Source organism: Somniosus microcephalus, chromosome 4 (assembly GCF_052327205.1).
Source record: "Somniosus microcephalus isolate GS21.2 chromosome 4, FLI_Smic_1.0, whole genome shotgun sequence".
NCBI classification, from domain to species: Eukaryota; Metazoa; Chordata; class Chondrichthyes; order Squaliformes; family Somniosidae; genus Somniosus; species Somniosus microcephalus.
Window position 1 is genome coordinate 283,878,138 of NC_140990.1, and position 25,243 is coordinate 283,903,380.

Consider the following 25,243-nt stretch of genomic DNA (forward strand, 5'->3'; position numbering starts at 1 on the left):
AGGAGGAGGAGGAGGAGGAGGAGGAGGAGGAGGAGGAGGAGGAGGAGGAGGAGGAGGAGGAGGAGGAGGAGGAGGAGGAGGAGGAGGAGGAGGAGGAGGAGGAGGAGGAGGAGGAGGAGGAGGAGGAGGAGGAGGAGGAGGAGGAGGAGGAGGAGGAGGAGGAGGAGGAGGAGGAGGAGGAGGAGGAGGAGGAGGAGGAGGAGGAGGAGGAGGAGGAGGAGGAGGAGGAGGAGGAGGAGGAGGAGGAGGAGGAGGAGGAGGAGGAGGAGGAGGAGGAGGAGGAGGAGGAGGAGGAGGAGGAGGAGGAGGAGGAGGAGGAGGAGGAGGAGGAGGAGGAGGAGGAGGAGGAGGAGGAGGAGGAGGAGGAGGAGGAGGAGGAGGAGGAGGAGGAGGAGGAGGAGGAGGAGGAGGAGGAGGAGGAGGAGGAGGAGGAGGAGGAGGAGGAGGAGGAGGAGGAGGAGGAGGAGGAGGAGGAGGAGGAGGAGGAGGAGGAGGAGGAGGAGGAGGAGGAGGAGGAGGAGGAGGAGGAGGAGGAGGAGGAGGAGGAGGAGGAGGAGGAGGAGGAGGAGGAGGAGGAGGAGGAGGAGGAGGAGGAGGAGGAGGAGGAGGAGGAGGAGGAGGAGGAGGAGGAGGAGGAGGAGGAGGAGGAGGAGGAGGAGGAGGAGGAGGAGGAGGAGGAGGAGGAGGAGGAGGAGGAGGAGAGGAGGAGGAGGAGGAGGAGGAGGAGGAGGAGGAGGAGGAGGAGGAGGAGGAGGAGGAGGAGGAGGAGGAGGAGGAGGAGGAGGAGGAGGAGGAGGAGGAGGAGGAGGAGGAGGAGGAGGAGGAGGAGGAGGAGGAGGAGGAGGAGGAGGAGGAGGAGGAGGAGGAGGAGGAGGAGGAGGAGGAGGAGGAGGAGGAGGAGGAGGAGGAGGAGGAGGAGGAGGAGGAGGAGGAGGAGGAGGAGGAGGAGGAGGAGGAGGAGGAGGAGGAGGAGGAGGAGGAGGAGGAGGAGGAGGAGGAGGAGGAGGAGGAGGAGGAGGAGGAGGAGGAGGAGGAGGAGGAGGAGGAGGAGGAGGAGGAGGAGGAGGAGGAGGAGGAGGAGGAGGAGGAGGAGGAGGAGGAGGAGGAGGAGGAGGAGGAGGAGGAGGAGGAGGAGGAGGAGGAGGAGGAGGAGGAGGAGGAGGAGGAGGAGGAGGAGGAGGAGGAGGAGGAGGAGGAGGAGGAGGAGGAGGAGGAGGAGGAGGAGGAGGAGGAGGAGGAGGAGGAGGAGGAGGAGGAGGAGGAGGAGGAGGAGGAGGAGGAGGAGGAGGAGGAGGAGGAGGAGGAGGAGGAGGAGAATGATTGGTGCCCGGAAACATAATTAGTCCGTTCAGAACAACACACAGCTTACTTCCACACAACACATGCAGAGTGCCTTTTGTACGAGTGCCCTTTAATTTGCGCTCCCCAGGGTGTGTTGCGTTCCATTTTACAAACGCTCTGGACGCCAGGCGCACAATGGGGCGGTCCGACTGAAGTTTGGATTCGGGGCGGCCAAAGGGCGTTGCACGAGGATGTGACGTCATTTTCTGCGCGCGCATCCGGGCGGCCGCTAAACTTTGCGCCGGCGCTAACGGGCAACTTAATTTGGGGCGGGGCGCAAACTGCGCTGCGCCCAGGCGCTACACGCATAGCGCCCGAAAATCACTTCTCTTAAGGCGCTAACTGCTGGCGCAAGCAACTGAAAATCTAGCCCTAGCTCTTTACCCGTGATCCATTAAATCCCAAATCATTTTGCTTCAGAAAAATTGAATTTTTGCTGAAACACATGGCTAACCTGTAATGACGTTGAGAGCTATTTAATTAAGTAATTCTATATTCTCTAAATACCCCTTTCTGCAGATTGTCTTATTGGATTGCAGCAATTGCAAATGTAGAGAGAAATGGAATGAATGGTTTCTGAGACTCAGTATGAGTTTTGTACTTCACTAACCCATAAAAAACAGCCATGCCACAAAATGGAAGGTTTGAAGATCATGAATAATGGAAAAGCATCGTCTGGATTCCAAGAAAGGCTATGGCACCACAATCGTGGTCCATTGTAGTAAATGAGAGAAAAAATGAGCAAACCTTCTGTACTCTTGACAATCAAAATGAGGCTGAAGTTTTGTTCTGTTCAGAAGAAATCATGATCAATCTGCATTCATATATAATTTAAATAGGCTGGCTATATGTCACTTAGATTCTCCCAATGAGAAAATGGAGGATATTTAATGGAAAACTGGAATATAGATTTTATTTGTGAGTGAGGATCACCTGCTGAATGAATGTTGTTCTCACAAGTGTTATATTCCTACAATCCTCACGGAGTATTTATCTTTATGCAAAACCTTTTTTAATACAATTAAATGTTTAATACTAATAAACTGTGCAACTGCACCTTGCTAAGAAACAGCAAAGGGTGGAAAACATTGGTGGGAATTGTGTATAGGCCACCTAACAGTAATGGTAATGTAGGGCACAGTATCAATCAAGAGATTAGAAGTGCATGTAAAAAGGGCAATACGGTAATCATGGGAGACTTTAATCTAAATATTGACTGGGCAAATCAAATGACCACTAATGGTGTGGAGGACGCATTCTTGGAATGCATGCGAGATGGTGTCCTGGATTAGTATGTGGAGGAACCAACCAGGGAACAGGCTATTCTGGATCTGGTACTGTGTAATGAGAAAGGGCTAATCAATAATCTTGTGGTAAAGGGGCCTTTAGGGACAAGTGACCATAATATGATTGAATTTTACATTAAGTTTGAGAGTGATGTAGTCCAATCTGAAACTAAGATCTTCAATCTAAACAGAGGAAACTACAAGGGTATGAGGGACAAAATTAGGGCACATGGAATTGGGGGTAATATACTAGCATGGATTGAGAATTAGTTAACAGACAGGAAATAAAGAGTAAGGATAAACAGGTCTTTTCAGGTTGGCAGGCTGTGACTAGTGGGGTACCGCAAGGATTGGTGCTTGGGCCCCAGCTATTCACAATCTATATCAATGATTTGGATGAGGGGACTAAATGTAACATTTCCAAATTTGCTGATGATACAAAGCTAGATGACAGTGTCAGTTGTGAAGAGGATGTGAAGAGGCTTCAAGGGGATCTCGACAGGCTCAGTGAATGGGCAGGAACATGGCAGATGGAATATAATGTGGATAAATGTGAAGTTATCCACTTTGGTAGAAAAAACAGAAAGGCAGAGTATATCCTAAATGGTGAAAGACTGGGGAATGCAGATGCTCAAAGGGACCTGGATGTCCTTGTACATGAGTCAATGAAAGTGAATGTGCAGGTGCAGCAAGCCATTAGGAAGGCAAATGGTATGCTGGCCTTCATTACAAGAGGATTTGAGTACAGGAGTCTTACTCCAATTATATCGGGCCTTGGTGAGACCACACCTGGAGTACTGTGTACAATTTTGGTCTCCTTTCCTAAGGAAGGATATACTTGCCATAGAGAGAGAGTGCAACGAAGGTTCACGAGATTGATTCCTGGGATGGCGGGACTGTCGTATGAGAAGACATTGAGTAAATTAGGCCTGTATTCTCTTGAATTCAGAAGAATGAGAGGGGATCTCATTGAAGCCTACAAAATTATTACAGGGCTTGATAGGATGGATGCTGGGAAAATGTTTCCCTTGGCTGGGGAGTCTAGAACCAGGGGCCACAGCCTCAAGATAAAGGGTAGGCCATTCAGGACTGAGATGAGAAGAAATTTCTTCACACAGAGGGTGGTGAATCTTTGGAATTCTCTACCCGAGAGGGCTGTGAAGGCTCAGTCATTGGTTATATTCAAAACAGAAGTCGATAGATTTCTGACTAGTAAGGGCATCAAGGGATATGGCGATAGGGCCGGTGAATGGAGTTGAGGCAGAAGATCAGCCATGATCTCATTGAATGGCGGAGCAGGCTCGAAGGGCCGAATGGCCTACTCCTGCTCCTATTTCTTATGTTCTTATATGTTCTTATCACTTGTACACCCATATAATTGTATAAACACTATTATCTAACCTATTAATTTGAATAATGGTGTAACAAAGTCTGTATTGTTTACTTACTGAACTTTAGACCAGATTGGTTTGTTAATTTAATTATCAGATGGTTCTTTTGATCTAAAGAAAATGTTTATTTCACTATGATTCTTCCATGATTGAGATAGACCTGTGGAAATTTGACTTTGGCAATAGAGCAAAGTGAGTTGCCAGTTGGACTTTCTTTTCCATTGACTCTTATAACCAAGTATGATTTTCCAACAAAGGAAGCTCATTCAAAATATACTGCAGGTCAGTCAGTAACTCAAAGAGAAAGATAGATGGCCTTTCAAGTTGGACCCTAACATGAGCAGTCCAACATAAAGCAGTTATCTATCTTTCTCTTTCAGATGTTCATTGGTTTTCAATACATTTACAGAATTTTTTCCATCACACGAGCTGCAGCAGACCACCCATTGTGTGAGGCTGTTAGCACAAGCACAGCTACTGTGACAAATGCTACGATTGGAGCAATATAAATGTGGGCTCCAATCTACAGCTATCAGTCTTGTCTGCATTCACCATGTTGGGAAGCAGCTTGAGACGACGGTTATACAAGCCCAAGACTTCAAAACCTCATTACTGAGCAATGGTCTCTGCTCACACAGATAAGTAGCTGTGTGAGATAATGTCCCGCAACAGGAGAATAACAGGAACTTGGAAGGATGCTTGAGCTATCTCTCAGGGTAACACTACACCTAAATATTCTTGCCACCCTATTTAAATGACTACAATGTAGTCCCTAAACATACAGATCCAGCCATCCATTATCTCACTTGCTGTGATGTCTGCAATTGCAGCAACATCGTCTGATCCAGCACAAGGAGGCACTGGGCCTTCTCCATCCCTAAAGGTAAACGCTAACATCCAGAAGCCACCCACTTCCTCCTGCCACTGGGGAGTGTGGGGTGGGGTACGGAGGGAACTACTAGCACATGATTTGGAAGTAGAAGACTCAGACTATATACTTTCACTAAATGGAAGTACCGTTGCAAAACCTATCAAACGCGCCTGCACTGTATACTGTAAACGAAAATAAAGGTTGGCTTGGCTGACACTGGAATGTGTCCAACATTTTCTTTGGTATGAGGAAGATTCAAATTGTTGGGGAGAAATTATGCAGTTTTTATTGGTATTGATATACAAGTGGCCCCAATGGAGATGATGTTTTATTTAATAAGGACACATTTGGAGATTACTGTTGTGCATTGATAGTACAGGCATTTAATTAAAGGTTTGACATTAGACCAAGTCTGAGACTCTGGTAGATTGAACGATTTGTTGTTCTGTCAATTTCTCTGTTTCCTTGTTGGCCTCACCTTCTTTTGTTTATGGTTGCATTTCTTTCCTTAACGGTTTGAGTCTTGAGCCTCTTTGCAGGGAAAAATTGTGCAGCATACAGCAGACAACAATAATCTTAGAAGCCTTGGCCAGACTATACAGTACCACTCCTCAAACCTGTCCCAGGAGGCCATAGGTCTGTTCTAATGTGATCCTGGTGGAAGCATAGATTGCATTGTACCTCTCCTCAGATATTGTCTATGGGTGATGCAGTGGCATCAAGATATATTCTTAGTCCCCCAAAAGTAATTTCTGGCATTCTCTTGGCCCTACAAATAACACTGGTACCATTGACTGGTACAGACGAAGAAAGCATGGTTGCTGGTATTGAAATGAGCATTTACATGCATGACTCTATAAGAACATAAGTAATAGGAGCAGAAGTAGCTGATCTTCGACCTCAACTCCACTTTCCTGCACTATCCCCACATCCCTTGATTCCCTTAATATCCAAAAATCTATCGATCTCTGTCTTGAATATACTCAACGACTGAGCCTCCACAGCCTTCTGGGGTAGAGAATTCCAAAGATTCACCGCCCTCTGAGTGAAGAAATTTCTCCTCATCTCAGTCCTAAATGGCCAACCCCTTATTCTGAGACTGTGACCCCTGGTTCTAGACTCCCAAGCCAGGGCAAACATCCTCCTTGCATCTACCCTGTCAAGCCCTGTAAGAATGTTGTATGTTTCAATGAGATCACCTCTCATTCTTATAAACTCTAGAGAATATAGGCCTAGTCTACTCAATCTCTCCTCATAGGACAATCCCCCCATCCCAGGAATCTGTCTGGTGAACCTTTGTTGCACTCCCTCTATGGCAAGTATATCCTTCCTTAGGTAAGGAGACCAAAACTGTACACAATACTCCAGGTGTGGTCTCACCAGGGCCCTATATAATTGCAGTAAAATCATCTGGACATTCATAGAATGATAGCTCTTTTTGTTCATGAATGAAGTTGCATTGGGAATAGGGACATATATGACCAATGAATGTAGTCAATTAGGTCCCACACTTGTGGAAAGCCTGACACATGGCAGAAATGGAAGGCTGTTGTTTGTTGCTGGCAATTGTAAACTGAAGGGTGGCTGATCTGATAGAGAGCTCCCAAATTTGCCTGAATGAACCCAGTTACTCAAAAAGTTCAGCAATTTGACACACAAGTAGCGGCATAAATGGAGCATTTGAGTGTAATCTCACCTGTCTGCCATTCCTTCTTTGATCTTCCTCCTTTGCCTCCAGAACTTAAACAGGCATTCCTCTAGGCATACCATAACTGGAGGCTAAAAAGCTCACTATAAGCTTCAGCTACACAAAAAGTCACAGATAAAAGATGTAGTATAGCTTTAAATAGCTGCCAACAAGCTTCCAAGAAGTTCCTCGAACTCCCTTTGCCCAACAAGAACAAAATCGCTCCCACAGTTTATTTCAATTTTCAGAAACCCGTTGGCAAGATTTCACATCAAAACGCCTAATAAAAATAAAAACCATGGATAGCCAAGGGCTATCCTCATTTGATGCACCCCCTGCAGCAGGACCTCCAACTATTTTCTGCCATCTTCTTAACTTTTCCTTTAATGGTGCTGCAGCCCTTTAAAATCTACTACCTTGCTGGATTTTACATTTTTTAGGCAAATGTGCTGCAGGCTAAGCTATCTAGGAAGCTTTTCATATCCCAGTAGCCTATTCAATTAGGAGGGAGGGACTCGACATGGCTTGTCCACAGAGCTGCTGGGCACATGAGTCTGCACCAGGAGCTATCTCATCCATGTTTTTACCATTTTCGCAAACTTACAACTTAAGTGTTTATTTTCTACTTAAAAGCTAATACAAGGTATTCCAGTGATCTAATTACACATATAGACAATGCAGAGACTTGTGGGGAACCATTCTTCCTTTCATGGTGCAAAGCTGGAGATCTTGTTGCAGAAGCTGCTTCGAAGGAGCGTGGTCCTATTTGGGGCTTAGTGTTTGTTTCAGAAGCTCAGTGGCCAAGGAATGCAGTCATTCACTTGGATCTCTTGGCAGTATAAAGCTTAACTTATTTTACCAGTACATTTTAGGAATCTATGGTATCCTCAGGCAAAATATGCACTGCAGCAAAACACAAAGGAGTTGAATTTCTGTGGATGCTCGCTCGATTGTCCACCATAACTTTGGTGGAGAACCCTCGAGAAATGGGGTAAATGGAGGTTCATGCCATTTCTCTGATTATGGCAGATGATCGGGAGAACCGCCTGCGGAAATTGAACTCCAAAGTTTATTTTCCGAGTCCTAACCTAACTATTAGGTTTTTTTTGTTCAGCTAAGCGTTATCTAACTTAACTATAGCTTAGTGATTCGTGTGTTCTGTAACACAGTCTGCTGCACTTTGCTAATGCATTTTAAATTACTGATTCCTGCATTCATGCTGAACTACAACTGTAATTTACTGTATGAAGAAATGTAATCATTTTGCAACTTGCCAAGATGCAAATTGTTAGGCACCATTAAGAGAAAAACAGATTGAATTTGATGCAAGAGGAGATGGACATTGAACACAACATATAATTAAAATTTTTATCAAACATCCTGTGCTAATTTACGTGAATAATATGGTAATTCAAAGGAAGCTGTGCTTTTGCAGACTATCATCTACTTTCTGCAGTATCACAGAATCACAGAATATTATAGCACAGGAGGCCATTCGGTCCATCGGGTCAGCACCGGCTCTTTCAAAAAGCAATCCAGTTAGTCCCACTCCCCCGCTCTGTCCCCATCACGCTGCAATTTTTTCTCCTTCAAGTATTTATCCAATTCCCTTTTGGCGGCTACTATTGAATCTGTATCCACCACCCTATCAGGCAGTGCATTCCAAATCCTAACTACTTGTTGCCTAGAAAAGTTTTTCTTCATATTGCCTCTTTTTTTTGCCAATCACCTTAAATCTATTCTCTCTGGTTATCAACCCTTCAGCCATTGGAAACAGTTTCTCTTTATTTACTCTATCTAAAGCCTTCATGATTTTAAACACCTCTATCAACTCTCCTTCTCTGATCTAATGAGAACAACAGGGAGTCAGACTCTCAGGGAGCACATCGTAGGTGCAATGCCCATGATTTTCGGTTCAATGAGTGGAACATCAAGGGCTGTGTACTTACAATTTCCCACAATGCAGGATGTAGGACCATGGAATCGGCCTCAGGAGTATATGGTGGCCTCCTGTATTGTATGTAACCCAGCAGCATAAAGGTAAATGGATTTCTCTGTGGCATGGCATATACTTCATACATAGGATAAGGTAGCCTAATGATTATAGTATTGGACCTGCAATCCACAGGTCACAAATTCAAATCCCCCATAGCAGGTTGAGAAATTGAATTCCATAAAACCAGATAATTTGTGGGCTGGCTCCAGAAAAAAATAATGTTCTTGAATTGTTGTAAAAACCTAACTGGTTCATTAATGTCAGGGAACCTGCCACCCATACTTGGTCTACATGTAATTCCAGTCTTACACTGTGTGATGCTAATGCCCTCAGAGCAACTAGGAATGTGCAACAAACGCTGATTTTCTAGTCTTGCCTTCATACCAAGAACAATGAAATAAGGACAAGAAGGGAACGGCTTCTGGATAGTGGTGGTGCAGACATTACGGAGATACGTGACTGAGGCAGTCAGTACAACTTTCACCACCCCATGTAGTGCTACATACTGCAGGAAGAGGCCTAATGACCTCACAAGGATAGCCAATGTAAGTAAAGGCCTTGTTCGCCATGCACATCCTTTAGGAATGATGGAGCAATGACTGCCCTATCGGTTCGGCCCTCACCATGGCATTAACTGGGTGAAAGGAAAACTGCACAAGAACAAATTTCCCGTCCATGAGATATGAACAGCTGTAATGGTCGCTGAATGAACTGAAAGAAAGCTAAGTTTGTGGCTGTGATTGATAAATATTGCAAATAACGGCTGCTGGAAAAACATAGTCAGTAATGTGATTGTTTCAACAACATGAATGTGAATCTCTCCCCAAGTAAAGTAGGCCTTTAAAATAGAAGATTTTCATTATGTCTAGAGTATATCCATTATTGAAATTACAAAATCTTCACTTAACAGTCTGTTGATTTCAGAGTCAAACCATCCTGAGAAGAAATGCACTGAATTTAAGTGTCATTCCTGGACAGTGGTTGTGAGGTAAAACAAGAGACTGAGCAATGTCTAGTTTCAACAGATCTGAATGAATAGAATTAATATTGCTTTGGTTACTTGGAGATTCCGCAAAATCTTTAGGTTCTGAAAGCACAATATTTTAAATGAACAGGGTCATCAAAATCTCCACAAAACTGCAAAAGAATACAGTCACTGCAAAATATTGCTTGCTTATTTTATAGTGATATAAAAGTAGTTCTGAAGTAAAGAAAACTTTTTATTGTCACTTCTTGTTTTTGTCACTTATGGGCATGTTGTATTAAAGTCAATATTATTTCAAATAAATCTGTGTTTAATTTGATAATGATATTTTCAGAATGCCAGCTGCTGACACTCATGCAGAAAGTAAAAGTATTGTTTCCACTACATGGGATGGCAAATAGGATACCATGATTTTATTTGCTTTGAGTTTTACTTCAGGCAGTTGTTTTGCAATAAACTCGATGCCTCCTACCTTCATATAACCAGTCTGCAATGCCATTGTAGATTAACCCTTCCTTCCCCGATGAGGTAAGGCGCAGAGCACTACTCTTTACTTCAGTCTGGTAGTAGATGTTATTTTCAAAAATATATACCTAGGATTTAAAACAAGGGAACATATACATATTGAATGTATACATATTGAATGCATTGAAATTGCAAAGTCTACATTGTAACTACTGATCTCAGAAGGACAGAGCTGTACCTCCACCCAGTAAGTTAAGTGTCTTCGTAGTGCCCATTTTCTAAAAACATTTAAGAAAGATCTACTTCAGTTTATAAAGTGCCCAGGAGGTCCAATTAACCCAGCAGTAATGGTGATGTGTTGTCTGACCTTGGGTTCCCTGGAGTCTTGACTGTCACCATTTATAATTATTAAACCGAATATTTATTTGATTATTATACTGCACAAGGCTGTTACGTTAATACAATTACTGACTCAGTCGAAAGTAGGAAAATAATTTAACTTGTGATTTCAGGAAACCTGACATCCTCTCTCTTTGGGATCATGAGTGATGACTTGCTATGCCACTCATTGGATTATTTCTTATATTTCATCATTACTTGTATTTCATAATAGTTATACTACCTTTGAAGAATATTAATTGCATCGAGTAAAGTCATTGCAACTTTTAGAACTGAATCATCCAATAGATTGATTATTTTATGCTCTATCTGATCATGTATCCAAATTGCTAAAATATCTTCACAATTCCCCAAAACAATTATTTTCTGGAAAACTCACATTTCAGTGCTAAAACAGAGCATTGGTCCAATAATAACAATTCACTTCTACTGATTACAAGTGCATTAGGCACATTTAGCTGCAACCATGAAATCTACATAAAATAGGACTCACTCTAGATTATTTAAACAATTGATTCAGCAATGTATAATGATAGTTGGAGTATTTAGTTCATATACAATCCAGTATGAATTAATGGTATGTGAAAATGAATTTGCCTGAAATGAAAAATGCATAATTGTAAATGTAATAATTGTAGATATTCTAAGTTATCCAATTTTAGTGTTTCCTTCTATAAAGATTAATGACACGCAAGGCCCAGAATGAAGATGTGCTTAGGACTGGCCTACAAAATAATGGGTAAATTACTTTATTAGACATGGAATAAAATTAAATTTTGCACATTTCATAATGTAATCTGCTCATTTAGTTTTTTCACATAACTAACAATGTTCAATGACAAGAGTAGTGTAATTAATATCTATATATCAAATATATATATATATATAAACTTGCATACCATTAATAATAGTTGTCCAATGGTAAATGTGTTATAATTAATAACTATTATATATATAAAATATATACTTATATCTAGCCATCTATATATCTATCAATATAAAGATAAATAGGTAGATATATACATACATATTAAAGCTCTAATCGAAAACAATAGCCAGCTTATTAAAATAGAACCAGATGTCAAAGCTACACATTTAAGTTCTAAGAAAGCAGAAACATTTTCTGTTTTTCAAATATACATTGAAAAATGTTGCAGTGAAAAGCTCAAAATATCATATAGTCCAACATAATTTAGGTTTTTATATAAATGATCCCTACAATAGCAATAAATATATAATAAACATTTAAAAGGATAACCATGTATAAAACATAAATGATAATTTTGGTGGGCCTCACCAAATTCAACACTTGTAATTTAAAACGGAGATTACCAAATAGTATGTAAAAAGTAGTTATGGAAAACATGGTTCACAATCTTTCTTATTTATGTATAATTATGAGATATGCAAGAAATGAGGCCCATTATTAACACTGGCCCTGAATTCCTTTGATCGCACTTAGGCAGAAATCTTGCCGACGGGAACTTACGCCCAAATTTCCTGTGGAGCTCACTTGCCTGTGCTGGAATGTTAAAAACTGGCGTAAAACAACCGCAACTGCAATGCCATCAATAGGGGTAATAGCGAGTTTGCTGCTGTCTTATGCAATGGTGCCTCACTCCCAAAGCCTCTTGCCTCTGTTGCTCTTTTTCCTCTCCATTGTTATGCAGAACAGGGGTATGCCCACTGGGAAGGCCATTCCAGCTGTTCTGTCCTTCTAAGCATGAGTCAGAAACATTTCAGGTGCACTGAGACTGAAGACACTTTGGTTAAAGTATAGTGTAGGTCTCAGGAAGATAAATAGAAAAAAAATGCAAAAGAAATCACTGTCAAACTCCAGAACTCTCAGCTACACTGTTATCAGGTGACTTTGGGTCTATGTTTTTTGGTGTAAACATATGCCAGTACACTAATTTGCATAAATCCAGGAAACTCGCATGAGCTTGTCTTTTGCATGGACCTATGTAACTTAGGGCTTCAGTGGACGCATCTGGGAAGCAGATTGAGGAAATTTGCGCATAGCAATGTTTGAGCTTAAAACTGGCAGAAATCAGTTATGCACAAATTCCTCAGGAAAAAAATGGCACAATGATGCTCTTACACCCGAGTTACATCAAAACTTTCCAGGCAATTCTGGGCCATTATCTTAAAAGCATTGTAAAAGTTTCCTCTCCTCAGATCCCTCCAATCTGATCTCTAGTTACTCTTTGAATCTTACAATAATTTCTCAACCCCCACATGCAGCATTACTATCATTTTTTAAAAAGTCTACAAGAGTCAATAACATAATATATTGTCTTGAGTCTATGACTGACAGAAGATGTATTGCTTCCTGGGCTGACATACCATGCCTTTCATTGCTGTCTACCTGAGGGGTGGTATGCATCTCCTTGGTGTATAAGTACACATTTGTTTCAGTACTTTTGTCCAGCAGTAACATATGTACTACTTGATGACCTACATCTGACACTGGTGCCCTGCAGCTCTTAATGACACTGTGGAATTCTGCCAGTGAATGCACCATCACTTCCTGCAGTATTTCTATAGATCATGTAGAGCAATGGTAAAGCCTTTAGAAAAAGCATTAGGTGCCGATGTAATACAACACATTTTGTACCACACTTGCATAATTTCTAATATCAATACTTTATTCTTCATTATTTACTTCAGGTGATTGATGAATGCAGAAAAGTATTGATCACAGTGATTGAGGCAAACTCATGAGGAGTTATCTGCCACTTCTCACACCACTGCAAAAATTCCATTCTGTAAGCATTTCACAGAATCACAGAATCACAGAAACCCCACAGTGCAGATAGAGGCCATTTCGGCCCATCGAGCCTGCACCGACACATATCCCACCCGATCCCCGTAACCCCACGTATTTAATCCCCCTAACACTAAGGGTCAATTTTTATCATAGCCAATCAACCTAACCCGCACATCTTTGGACTGTGGGAGGAAACCGGAGCACCCGGAGGAAACCCACGCAAACACGGGGAGAATGTGCAAACTCCACACAGACAGTCGCCCGAGGCCGGATTCGAACCCGGGTCCCTGGCGCTGTGAGGCAACAGTGCTAACCACTATGCCACATGGACAGATCACTGGCATGAAACTAATAGTCATGTTGTTTATCCTTTTGAATGCTACAGATTCAATACTCTAGGAAAACTGTGCTGTCTGTTATGGTTGGCAACACTAAAATGCTGATAAATATTTTACTGCTAAACTTTCCATCACTGTAGTTTTAGCTGCACTATCTTGTGTAAAATTCTCTGATATTTAATTTCACTTCAGTGCATTCACTATTTGCATGGCATGATTCTGTCAAACATTACAAACAGTGCTGTTGTACTCAGATGTTTTTCCAAATGTTCAGTACATCTGTCACCCACAGCACATAATCATTCCGATAATGTTATACTAAAGGAAACAACATGATTTATGAGTAAACAGTAGGAAATCACCACAATCGGACAACAAGAATTCTATGGCTGCTCATTTGAATTATGCATCTTTACAATTAATACTTTTAGAATCCAAGTTTTTAACAGAATTGCATGAAATTACGATTAATACTGGAATGTTTTTCCAATTTGATTGGCCTTATGTAATTCATCTTCATTTCATTGCTAATCTGAGATGCACAACCTATTAGGGAATGAATCTCCTATAGAACATACAGGCAATCACAGGTAACATTCTGACATGCCACTGCTTAGTACTGACAGGCAGATGTCAGCCTGATCAGGCAGATTTATGGTCTAAATAGATATAAGTCTCACAATGTTCATTTTTCACTGATATTGGGCTGGATTTTCCTCTGATAAACCATCTGTTTTTCAGCAGCGCAGCTGATTTGCTACTGAATCCCCACCCCTCAATTAGGCCTTAGATATTCTCCTTCTTCTCTCCCTCCCTCAAGTAGGGATCTTGACCACTTATCCTTTGATCGCCCCACTACATTTAAATAACTGTGAGCAGGTGGATCAAGAGAAACCAACTTGTCTTCCACTGACCCATGGTATGACCAGAACAGGTGGTAGTAAGTCTGCAGCAGCAGCATAACACCAAAGGCGGTGATGGAGCAAATGTCACTGAATGTGGCCATTTCCACCTCTCTTCTTACTACTTCCGATACATTAGATTTCGATGCATTTCAATAAAATGTAACTTAGAAACATAGAAACATAGAAGATAGGAGCAGGAGTAGGCCATTCGGCCCGTCGAGCCTGCTCCGCCATTCAATGAGATCATGGCTGATCATCCAAGTTCAGTACCCTGTCCCTGCCTTCTCCCCATATCCCTTGATCCCTTTAGCCTTAAGAAATGTATCCAACTCTTTCTTGAATATATTTAATGAACTGGCCTCCACCGCCCTCTGTGGCAGAGAATTCCACAGGTTCACCACTCTCTGGGTGAAGAAATTCCTCCTCATTTCAGTCCTAAATGGCTTACCCCTTATCCTTAGACTATGACCCCTGGTTCTGGACTCCCCGGCCATCAGAAACATCCTTCCTGCATCTAGTCTGTCCAGGCCTGACAGAATTTTATAGGTTTCGATGAGATCCCCTCTCAATCTTCCAAACTCCAGTGAGTATAAGCCCAGTCGACACAATCTCTCCTCATACGTCATTCCTGCCATCCCAGGTATCAGCCTGGTGAATCTTCGCTGCACTCCTTCCATGGCAAGAACGTCCTTCCTCAGGTAAGATGACCAGAACTGCACACAGTACTCAAGGTGCGGTCTCACCAAGGCCCTGTACAACTGTAGCAAGACATCCTTGTTCCTGTACTCGAACCCTCTTGCTACGAAGGCCAACATACCATTTGCCTTCTTAACCGCCTGCTGCACCTGCATGCTTACCTTCAGCGACTGGTGCACAAGAACAGCCAGGTCTCTTTGCACTTCCCCTTCTCCCAATCTATTGCCATTCAAATAATAATCTGCCTTCCTGTTTTTGCCACCAAAGTGGATAACCTCACATTTATCCACATTATAGTGCATTTGCCATTTTTCTGCCCAATCACCCAACCTGTCCAAATCGTACTGGAGTTTCATGACATCCTCCTCACAGCTTACTCTCCCACCCAGCTTTGTGTCGTCTGCAAATTTGGAGATATTACATCCAATTCCCTCGTCCAGATCATTAATATATATTGTGAACAGCTGGGGTCCTAGGACCGATCCTTGCGGTACCCCACTAGTCACTGCCTGCCACTCGGAAAACGACCCGTTTATTCCAACTCTTTGCTTTCTGTCCGCCAACCAGTTCTCTATCCAAGTCAATACCTTGCCTCCAATCCCATGTGCCTTAATTTTGCACGCTAATCTCTTATGTGGGACCTTAGCGAAAGCCTTCTGAAAGTCCAAATACGCCACATCCACTGGTTCTCCCTTATCTATTTTACCAGTTACATCCTCAAAAAATTCCAGTAGATTAGTCAAGCATGATTTACCTTTTGTAAATCCATGTTGACTTTGTCCGATCCTGTCACTGCTTTCCAAGTGCTCTGCTATTACATCTTTTATAATGGACTCTAGCATTTTCCCCACTACCGATGTCAGGCTTACCGGTCTATAATTCCCCGCTTTTTCTCTGCCACCTTTTTTGAATAGTGGGGTAACATTAGCTACCCTCCAATCCATGGGTACTGTTCCAGAGTCTATCGAGTTCTGGAAGATGACCAGCAATGCATCTACTATTTCTAGGGCCACTTCCTTAAGTACCCTGGGATGTAGATTATCAGGCCCTGGGGAATTATCGGCCTTCAGTCCCATCAGTTTTCCTAACACCATTTCCCTACAAATACTGATTTCTTTCAGTTCCACCCTTTCATCAGACCCTATGTTCCCCGGCATCTCTGGGAGGTTATTTGTGTCCTCCTTTGTGAAGACAGAACCAAAGTATGAATTTAGTTGGTCTGCCATTTCTTTGTTTCCCATTATAAATTCCCCTGATTCTGACTGCAAGGGACCTATGCTTGACTTCACCAATCTTTTTCTCTTCACATATCTATAAAAGCTTTTACAGTCAGTTTTTATGTTTCCTGCAAGCTTATTCTCATAGTTTATTTCCCCTTCTTTATTAATCCCTTTGTCCTCCTTTGTTGAATCCTAAACTGCTCCCAATCCTCAGGATTATTGCTTTTTCTGGCCAATTTATATGTTGTCTCCTTGGATCTTATGCTATCCCTAATTTCCCTTGTTAGCCACGGTTGAGTCACCTTTTTTGTTTTATTTTTATGCCAAACTGGGATGAACAAGTTCTGTAGCTCATCCATTCGGTCTTTGAATGTTTGCCATTGCCTATCCACTGTCAACCCTTTGAGTGCCATTCCCCAATCAATCCTACCCAACTCGCTCCTCAGACCATCGTAGTTTCCTTTATTTAAATTGAGGACCCTAATCTCTGAGTCAACTACTTCATTCTCCATCTTAATGAAGAATTCGATCATATTATGATCGCTCCGACCCAAGGGGCCTCGTACAGCAAGATTGCTAATTAATCCTTTCTCGTTACATAATACCCAGTCTAAGATCTCCTGATCTCTGGTTGGTTCCTCGACATATTGGTCCAGGAAACCATCCCGTAAACACTCCAGGAATTCCTCCTCCACAGTATTGTTACTAATTTGGTTGGCCCAATCTATATGTAGATTAAAGTCACCCATGATGACTGCTGTGCCCTTATTGCACGCTTCTTTAATTTCCCTTTTAATGCCATCCCCAACCTCCGCCTTACTGTTGGGAGGTCTATATACCACTCCCACTAATGTTTTTTTCCCCTTAGTATTTCTCAATTCTACCCATACAGATTCCACATCATCAGAACTAATATCCTTCATTACAATTGTATTAATCCCTTCTTTAACCAGTAATGCTACCCCACCTCCCTTTCCTTTTTGCTTATCTTTCCTGAATATCGAATACCCCTGGATGTTAAATCATTAGGGAGCTTTTGCCCCCTTTAACTCTATGTCCTCCCTTTCCAAAGCTGTAGTGAGAGGCCCCTTGCAGTACCATAGGATTTTCTGGCGTTTCAGTAGTGGGTTCCCTCTGTAGCGCAGAGTTAGCACTGGGAGCCAACCTTATGTATATAATTGACCCCAGACCCACAAAGAAGGGTTGGGGTCACAACAGAGTTTTGGTCAGCGGGCTGAAGTCCTACTTCTACCCAACTCTGCTAAGAGAAAAACAATGGCCCGGTCAATTTGGATTTTCCCATTAATTAATGTGTTCTCTGCAACGCATGAGGTTAGGGTGAAAAAGATATATCCCTTAAAGGTACAGCAAGAAATATGGAAGGCAAATGGCATGTTGGCCTTTATTGCAAGGGGGTTGGAGTATAAGAGTAAGGAAGTCTTGCTACAATTGTACAGGGCCTTAGTGAGACCACACCTGGAGTATTGTGCACAGTTTTGGTCTTATCTAAGGAAAATATACTTGCCTTGGAGGCGGTGCAACGAAGGTTCACTAGATTGATTCCTGGGATGCGAGGGCTGTCCTATGATGAGAGATTGTGTAGAATGGGCCTATACTCTCTGGAGTTTAGAAGAATGAGAGGTGATCTCATTGAAACATACAAGATTTTGAAGGGGATTGACAGGGTAGATGCTGAGAGGTTGTTTCCCCTGGTTGGAGTATCTAGAACTAGGGGGCATAGTCTCAGGATAAGGGGTAGGCCATTTAAGACTGAGATGAGGAAGAATTTCTTCACTCAGAGGGTTGTAAATCTTTGGAATTCTCTGCCCCAGGGGGCTGTGAATGCTGAGTCTTTGAGTATATTCCAGGCTGAGGTAGATAGATTTTTGGACTCTAGGGGCATCAAGGGATGTGGCGATCGGGCGGGAAAGTGGAATTGAGGTCGATGATCAGCCATGATCTTATTGAATGGCGGAGCAGGCTCGAGGGGCCGTATGGCCTAGTCCTGCTCTTACTTCTTATGTTCTTATGTTCTTAAAGCTGAACAGTAATTTTGTTTCTTTACTCAATGTTGGCATTAGTCTACAATGAGTTATTAAAGATTATTTTTGCCTCTTCCCTCCCCCAAAGTTCTTTGTGTCAATAATATACCTTGTAAATAGTTGGCCATGTTCAAAGGAATGTGACTGAAAAACTCTGGAGTACCTTGGGATTATACTAGAGGTATAGGCAGTAAAATTCAACTTCGGCAAGGGCACAAAATGGGTGATGGCAGATTGACAGCCCATTATGAAATCAATGGAAAGGAAAATCAAGTGGGATGTATAACAGTCTGCCGGTCCACTCCCGTCCTTACCGAGGCTGAATTTTACCCCCCATAGTGGCCTAAAATTTCCTTGATCACACTTACGCAGAAATGACACCAATATTTACGCTGGTTTCTGTGTCGATCTTGCCACTGGGAACTTATACCCAAATTTCTTGTGGTGCTCATTTGCCCATGCCGGAAAGTAAAAATCGGCATAAAACAAGGATAAATACAGCGGCACCAGTAGGGGAAATATATAAACCTGCTGTCTTCTGCCATGTTACCTCCCTCCCAGAATGTCTTGGCTCTGCTGCTCCTTTTCCTCATTATTATGCAGAACAGGGGCTTGTCCACTGGAAGGGCCGTTCCAGCTGCCTAGTCCTTCTGAACATGCGGGGGAGGGGTGCAGGGGTCTGAAATATTTCGATGCCCTGAGACAGACAGCACTTTGGTTAAGTATAGTGCAGCTCTCAGAAAGATATAGGGGGAAAAATTTGGTTGCTTTGCGCCTCCAGTTAGCGGTGCTAACGGGGCACAAAGCAACTAGCGCCTGGGCATGGCGGTGCTAACGCCTCCCATGAAATTCAGCAGGAAGTTAGCGGCAGCGGTAGCCGGTAGCGTCCCGCGGCACTGCGCCTCCGGCAATGACGTCATCGCCATGCGCAGCGCCCTGCTCGCGCCCCAGCCGCAAACGTGGCTCGTGCCCCCTGACCTATCGCTGGATGCTATGTCCAACAGGGTCATGGGGGGTGTTTTTGCAGCGATGATTTAAGGGCAGGTGCCAGGTGGCCATTTTGTTTTGGGCCGCCTGACAGCACCTGCCCCCTCTGGCCTCCTGCTGCGGGTTTCTAAAAATTCACTTATGGGATCTGGGCATCGCTGGCAAGGCCAGCATTTATTGCCCATCCCTAGTTGCCCTTGAGAAGGTGGTGGTGAGCCGCCTTCTTGAACTGCTGCAGTCCATGTGGTGAAGGTACTCCCACAGTGCTGTTAGGTAGGGAGTTCCAGGATTTTGACCCAGTGACAATGAAGAATTGGCGATATACTTCTAAGTCAGGATGGTGTGTGACTTGGAGGGGAACTTGGAGGTAGTGGTGTTCCCATGCGCCTGCTGCCCTTGTCCTTCTAGGTGGAAGAGGTCGCGGGTTTGGGAGGCGCTGCTGAAGAAGCCATGGTAAGTTGCTGCAGTGCATCTTGTAGATGATACACACTGCAGCCATGGTGCGCCGGTGGTGGAGGGAGTGAATGTTTAAGGTGGTGGATGGGGTGCCAATCAAATGGGCTGCTTTGTCCTGGATGGTGTCGAGCTTCTTGAGTGTTGTTGCAGCTGCACTCATCCAGGCAAGTGGAGAATATTCCATCACACTCCTTACTTGTACTTTCTAGATGGTGGAATGGCTTTCGGGAGTCAGGAGGTGAGACACTCGCTGCAGATTACCAAGCCTCTGACCTGCTCTTGTTGCCACAGCATTTATATGCCTGGTCCAGTTAAGTTTCTGGTCAATGGTGACCCCCGGGATGTTGATGGTGGGAGATTTGGTGATGGTAATGCCGTTGAATGTCAAGGGAAGATGGTTAGACTCTTGCTTGTTGGAGACAGTCATTGCCTGGCACTTCTGTGGCGCGAATGTTACCTGCCACTTATCAGCCCAAGCCTGAATGCTGTCCAGGTCTTGTTGCATGTGGGCATGGACTGCTTCATTATCTGAGGAGTTGTGAATGGCACTGAACACTGTGCAGTCATCAGTGTACATACCCCATTTCTAACCTTATGTTGGAGGGAAGGTCATTGATGAAGTAGCTGAAGATGGTTGGGCCTAGGACACTGCCCTGAGGAACTCCTGCATCGATGTCCTGGGGCTGTGATGATTGACCTTCAATCACCACAACCAACTTCCTTTGTGCTAGGTATGACTTCAGCCAGTGGAGAGTTTTCCCCCCGATTCCCATTGACTTCAGTTTTACTAGGGCTCCTTGATGCCACAACCTTGGTGCTGGCCACGATCCGTCAGCCCAGCACTCCTCTTGAGTGCCGGGCTCTTTTGCTGGCACCCTGCTCCCTGATGGTCCAACAGGGCCCTGGTGCGCACTGCGCTAGGCTCCTCACCTTTAATCAGGGGAGGGAGGCCTGCAATACCGCGGCGCTACATGCCGACACGTGTGGCGCTGCTGCACGTAGCACTGCGATATTCAATGGGAGCGCTCCCAGAGGTAGGGGGAACACTTCCAGTAGCGTCCCGCCTCCTGCTTGGGGCGCTATCATTGAATTTTGTGTGCAGGGGTGCTAACTTTTTCGTAGCGCCCCGGCGAAGTCATCGCCCCAAAGGGGGCGCGAGCCAATTTTCCCTCCTTATTTTTTAAAAGAGGCAAATAAAATTGCTATCAAACTCCATAATTCTTAGTTACACCGATATCAGGTGGTTTCGGGTCGTGCTGCACCTAACTTTCCTGGGCGTAAATCTGCGCAGTGCATTACTGGCGTAAATCCAAGAAACTCCCATGAACTGAACTTTTGCATGGGGGATGGAGCTATGTAAATGAGCAGCACAGGGTTTCAGCAGATGTAGTTGCGAATCTCGTCGCGAGAAAACAATCTAACAGTGCTCTTATGCCGTAGCTACACTGAAAAGATTGAGGGAATTCCAAATATACACCAGAAAACAAATATAAACTACATCATTAACAATAGTTTAATATTAAGTAAAATTACAGGAATTTTTAAATTCCTTTGTAATTCTGTGTAGTGGTCAAATGATTTCCCTTAGCTTTTTTTTTTACATGGTGTTTAGTACAGTACTTTGTTCCACCATTTCTACTTAATCTGCTGTCTTGGTTCCAAATTATAAGGCTTCCAATGTCTTCTTTGATCTTTTGATGGTGTGTCCAACCTCCAGAATCATTAAACCATAGAAAATAGAATCTTGGAGATACTGAGATGCAATTATTGCTGGAAAGAAACTGAAGCAGGACTTTAATTGCCAATTGCTGCTCAGGAATAAAGAGCTGTGAGTGTACATTACAGTCGGTAAACAGCATAGCTTAGCTTCCAAAACAAATGGGTCAACCATCACTTCTTAAAAGACTGTAATAGAGATTGTGGTCATCTCATTTTTGATTGTTTGTAGATCTGTCAACACTACTATTGACAACAGTTTTTAATCAATAACTTTACAGTAACAATAAAGTTATTGATTAGAAACTGTTGTCAATAGTAGTGTTGACAGATCCACAAACAATCAAAAATGAGATGACCACGATCTCTATTACAGTCTTTTAAGAAGAAAACAGAGAGGCAGTGAATGGAGAAATCAGAAGGTAATTCCTTTTTTATTTACAGAATTCCTTCCTCAAAAAGTATGCTAGTCGGCTGACAAGGACAGAGGTGTTGTGAGATCTGGTTGCGAATAATGAAATAAACCAGGTAGATGAGTTAATGTGGGTGAGCACCTTGGGAGTAGGGACCACAATATGATAAGGTTTAAGATCCAACTAAAAAGGGAAAAAGTCAGTTCAAAAGCTACAACGCCAGATTAGATTAGTGTATGAAGAAAAGAGACAACCCAACTGAGGTGAGGTGATAGAGAAATTGGCACACAGGATCGTAGAGCAACAGTGGGATGCTTTGGAAAATAAATTGCAAAGGTACAGAGTAAGGATATTCCATTTAAAAAGGATGGTGTAAATAAATAAAGAAGTTAGAAACGAATTAATATTGAAGAAGAGGGCTTATAAGGACTATAGAATAATAATGTAAAAACTAAAGGAGAATGTAAGAAAATAAGAAAAAAGGTTATGAGCGGGATAAGTAACGCTAAGGAAAAAATTCAAAAACATCAAAAACAGTGAAATATTTTACAAGTATATCAGTAAGAAGAGAATTGTTAACAACACCCCGGCTGTTGTGCTGAAGACTTGTGTTCCAGAACTAGCCATGCCACTAGCCAAGCTGTTCCAGTACTTCTATAATACTGGCATCCATCCGACAATGTGGAAAACTGCCCAGGTGTGTTCTGTCCACAAAAAGCAGGACAATCCAACCCGACCAATTACCACCCCATCAGTCTACTCTCAATCATCAGCAAAGTGATGGAAGATGTCGTCGACAGTGCTATCAAGCAGCACTTACTCAACAATAACCTGCTCACTGATGCCCAGTTTGGGTTTCACCAGGACCACTCGGCTCCCAACCTCATTACAGCCTTGGTCCAAACATGGACAAAAGAGCTGAATTGCAGAGGTGAGGTGAGAATGACTGCCCTTGACATCAAGGCAGCATTTGGCTGAGTGTGGCATCAAGGAGCCCTAGTGAAACTGAAGTCAATGGGAGGTAGGGGGAAAAATCTCCACTGGCTGGAGTCATACCTAGCATAAAGGAAGATGGTTATGGTGGTTTGAGGTCAATCATCACAGCCTCAGGGCATCACTGGAGGAGTTCCTCAGGGCAGTGTCCTAGGCCCAAACATCTTCAGCTGCTTCATCAATGACCTTCCCTCCATCATAAGGTCAGAAGTGGGGATGTTCGCTGATGACTGCACAGCGTTCAGTGCCATTCGCAACTCCTCAGATAATGAAGCAGTCCATGCCCGCATGCAGCAAGACCTGGATGACATTCAGGCTTGGGCTGATAAGTGGTAGGTAAAATTCACACCACACAAGTGCCAGGCAATAACTATCTCAAACAAGCGAGCGTCTAACTACCACCCCTTGACATTTAACGACATTACCATCGCTGAATCCCCCACCATCAATATCCTGGGGGGTCACCACTGACCAGAAACTTAATTGGACCAGCCACATAAATACTGTGGCAACAAGAGCGGGTCAGAGGCTGGGTATTCTGCGGTGAGTGTCTCACCTCCTGACTCCCCAAAGCCTTTCCACCATCTACAAGGCACAAGTCAGGAGTGTGATGGAATACTCTCCACTTGCCTGGGTGAGTGCAGCTCCAACAACACTCAAGAAGCTTGACACCATCCAAGACAAAGCAGTCCGCTTGATTGGCACCCCATCCACCACCTTAAACATTCACTCCCTCCACCACCAGCGTACCGTGGCTGCAGTGTGTACCAGCTACAAGATGCACTGCAGCAACTCGCCAAGGCTTCTTCGGCATCAGCTCCCAAACCCGCGACCTCTTCCACCTAGAAGAACATGGGCAGCAGGCGCATGGGAACACCACCACCTCCAAGTTCCCCTCCAAGTTACACACCATCCTGACTTAGAAGTATATCGCTGGTCCTTCATCGTCGCTGGGTCAAAATCCTGGAACTCCCAACCTAACAGCACTGTGTGAGTACCTTCACCACACGAACTGCAGCGGTTCAAGACGATGGTTCATCACCACCTTCTCAAAGGCAACTAGGAATGGGCAATAAATGCTGGCCTTGCCAGCGACACCCACATCCCATGAACGAATTTTTAAAAAATGTAGTAGATCTGGACTTTTGGAAAACCATTGGCAATGTACCACATGAGAGCTTATTAGACAAGATTCATGGATATGAAATTAGAGGGAGGATAGCAAATTGTATTACAAAAAATGTTATAAGGGAGAAAAGTAGGAGTAGGAGTTGAAGGCAGTTTTTCTGAGTTTTTGGAAGTGGATAGTGGTGTCCCACAAGGTTCCGGTCTGGAGCCACTTCTGTTCACTGTGTATAAGAATAATTTGTATATAAGCTGAGAGGGAGTGGTGTTGAATCTTGCAGATGATACCAAAATAGGAAGTATGGCTAATCCTTCAGAAGGTCAAAGAAGGTGTTCAAAGATATTGATAAGATCTGAATGGGTTAAAAAGTGGCAGATGGAATTCAATGTCAGTAAGTGTGAGGTGATATTAAAGCTGTAGAATTCACTTCCAGAGTTAGTGCTTCAGGCAGAATCTATGACAACATTCAAGATTAGACTGGATGGGTGGATGAAGGAAAAGTGTGGGTAAATGTGATTAGAACTCTTTGCTCGCATGCAGGGTAAACACTTACATGGACTGGTCGAGCTGAATGTCCCGTTTCTGTGTTGTATCTTTTATGTATATTACTATATTTCACATGGAAAGAACCTATCATAACTGTAAATATTGTTAAAATGTAAACACTTCAAAATTCAAAAATCTAACTTATATATTTGATTATAATTTATAATATCACTTTGTTACAATAAAAGTTCATTTACATCACTTTCCTTCCATTTATCATTCTTCAGCATTCAATAGAACATCTTTTGTAACTGTTTTAACAGTGCTTTAGTGTTGTGGTTTTATGGTTTGTCAGTCCTTGTACTGTGATTTTAATAGGCTTTCTGACAATTCCACTGGGGTCCAGCTCCCTATAGAAGTGAAATTTCAAACAAGTAGAAATGGTTTTCTTGATGATAGTCAGATTTTATGTTGAGAGCACAATAACATGCTGCGGTACACTGGCTGTGCTTTTACCTGAGGCAGGCCTCAGTAGTTAGTCAGATTTACCAATGTTGATTTTATTTCTGCAGAAACAAACACCATTTTTTTCCTATGGTGATAAACGTTTTAACTTTAAATATTACAAAATTCACTAAGTAATCTTTACATAGTGCAGCCACCAGCTGCAGTAT

General features: G+C 43.2%; 1 protein-coding gene across 2 annotated transcripts in view; it reads right to left on the reverse strand.

The window, feature by feature from the left end:
- The window catches only part of dpp10 (dipeptidyl-peptidase 10 (non-functional)), a 1,285,183-nt gene that overhangs the window by 182,179 nt on the left and 1,077,761 nt on the right, over positions 1–25,243 (reverse strand). For both annotated transcript variants that reach the window (XM_085986567.1, XM_085986568.1), the window contains one exon: positions 10,030–10,150. In XM_085986567.1, coding sequence (XP_085842693.1) covers positions 10,030–10,150 — 121 coding nt within the window. The remainder of the gene's footprint in view (positions 1–10,029; positions 10,151–25,243) is intronic.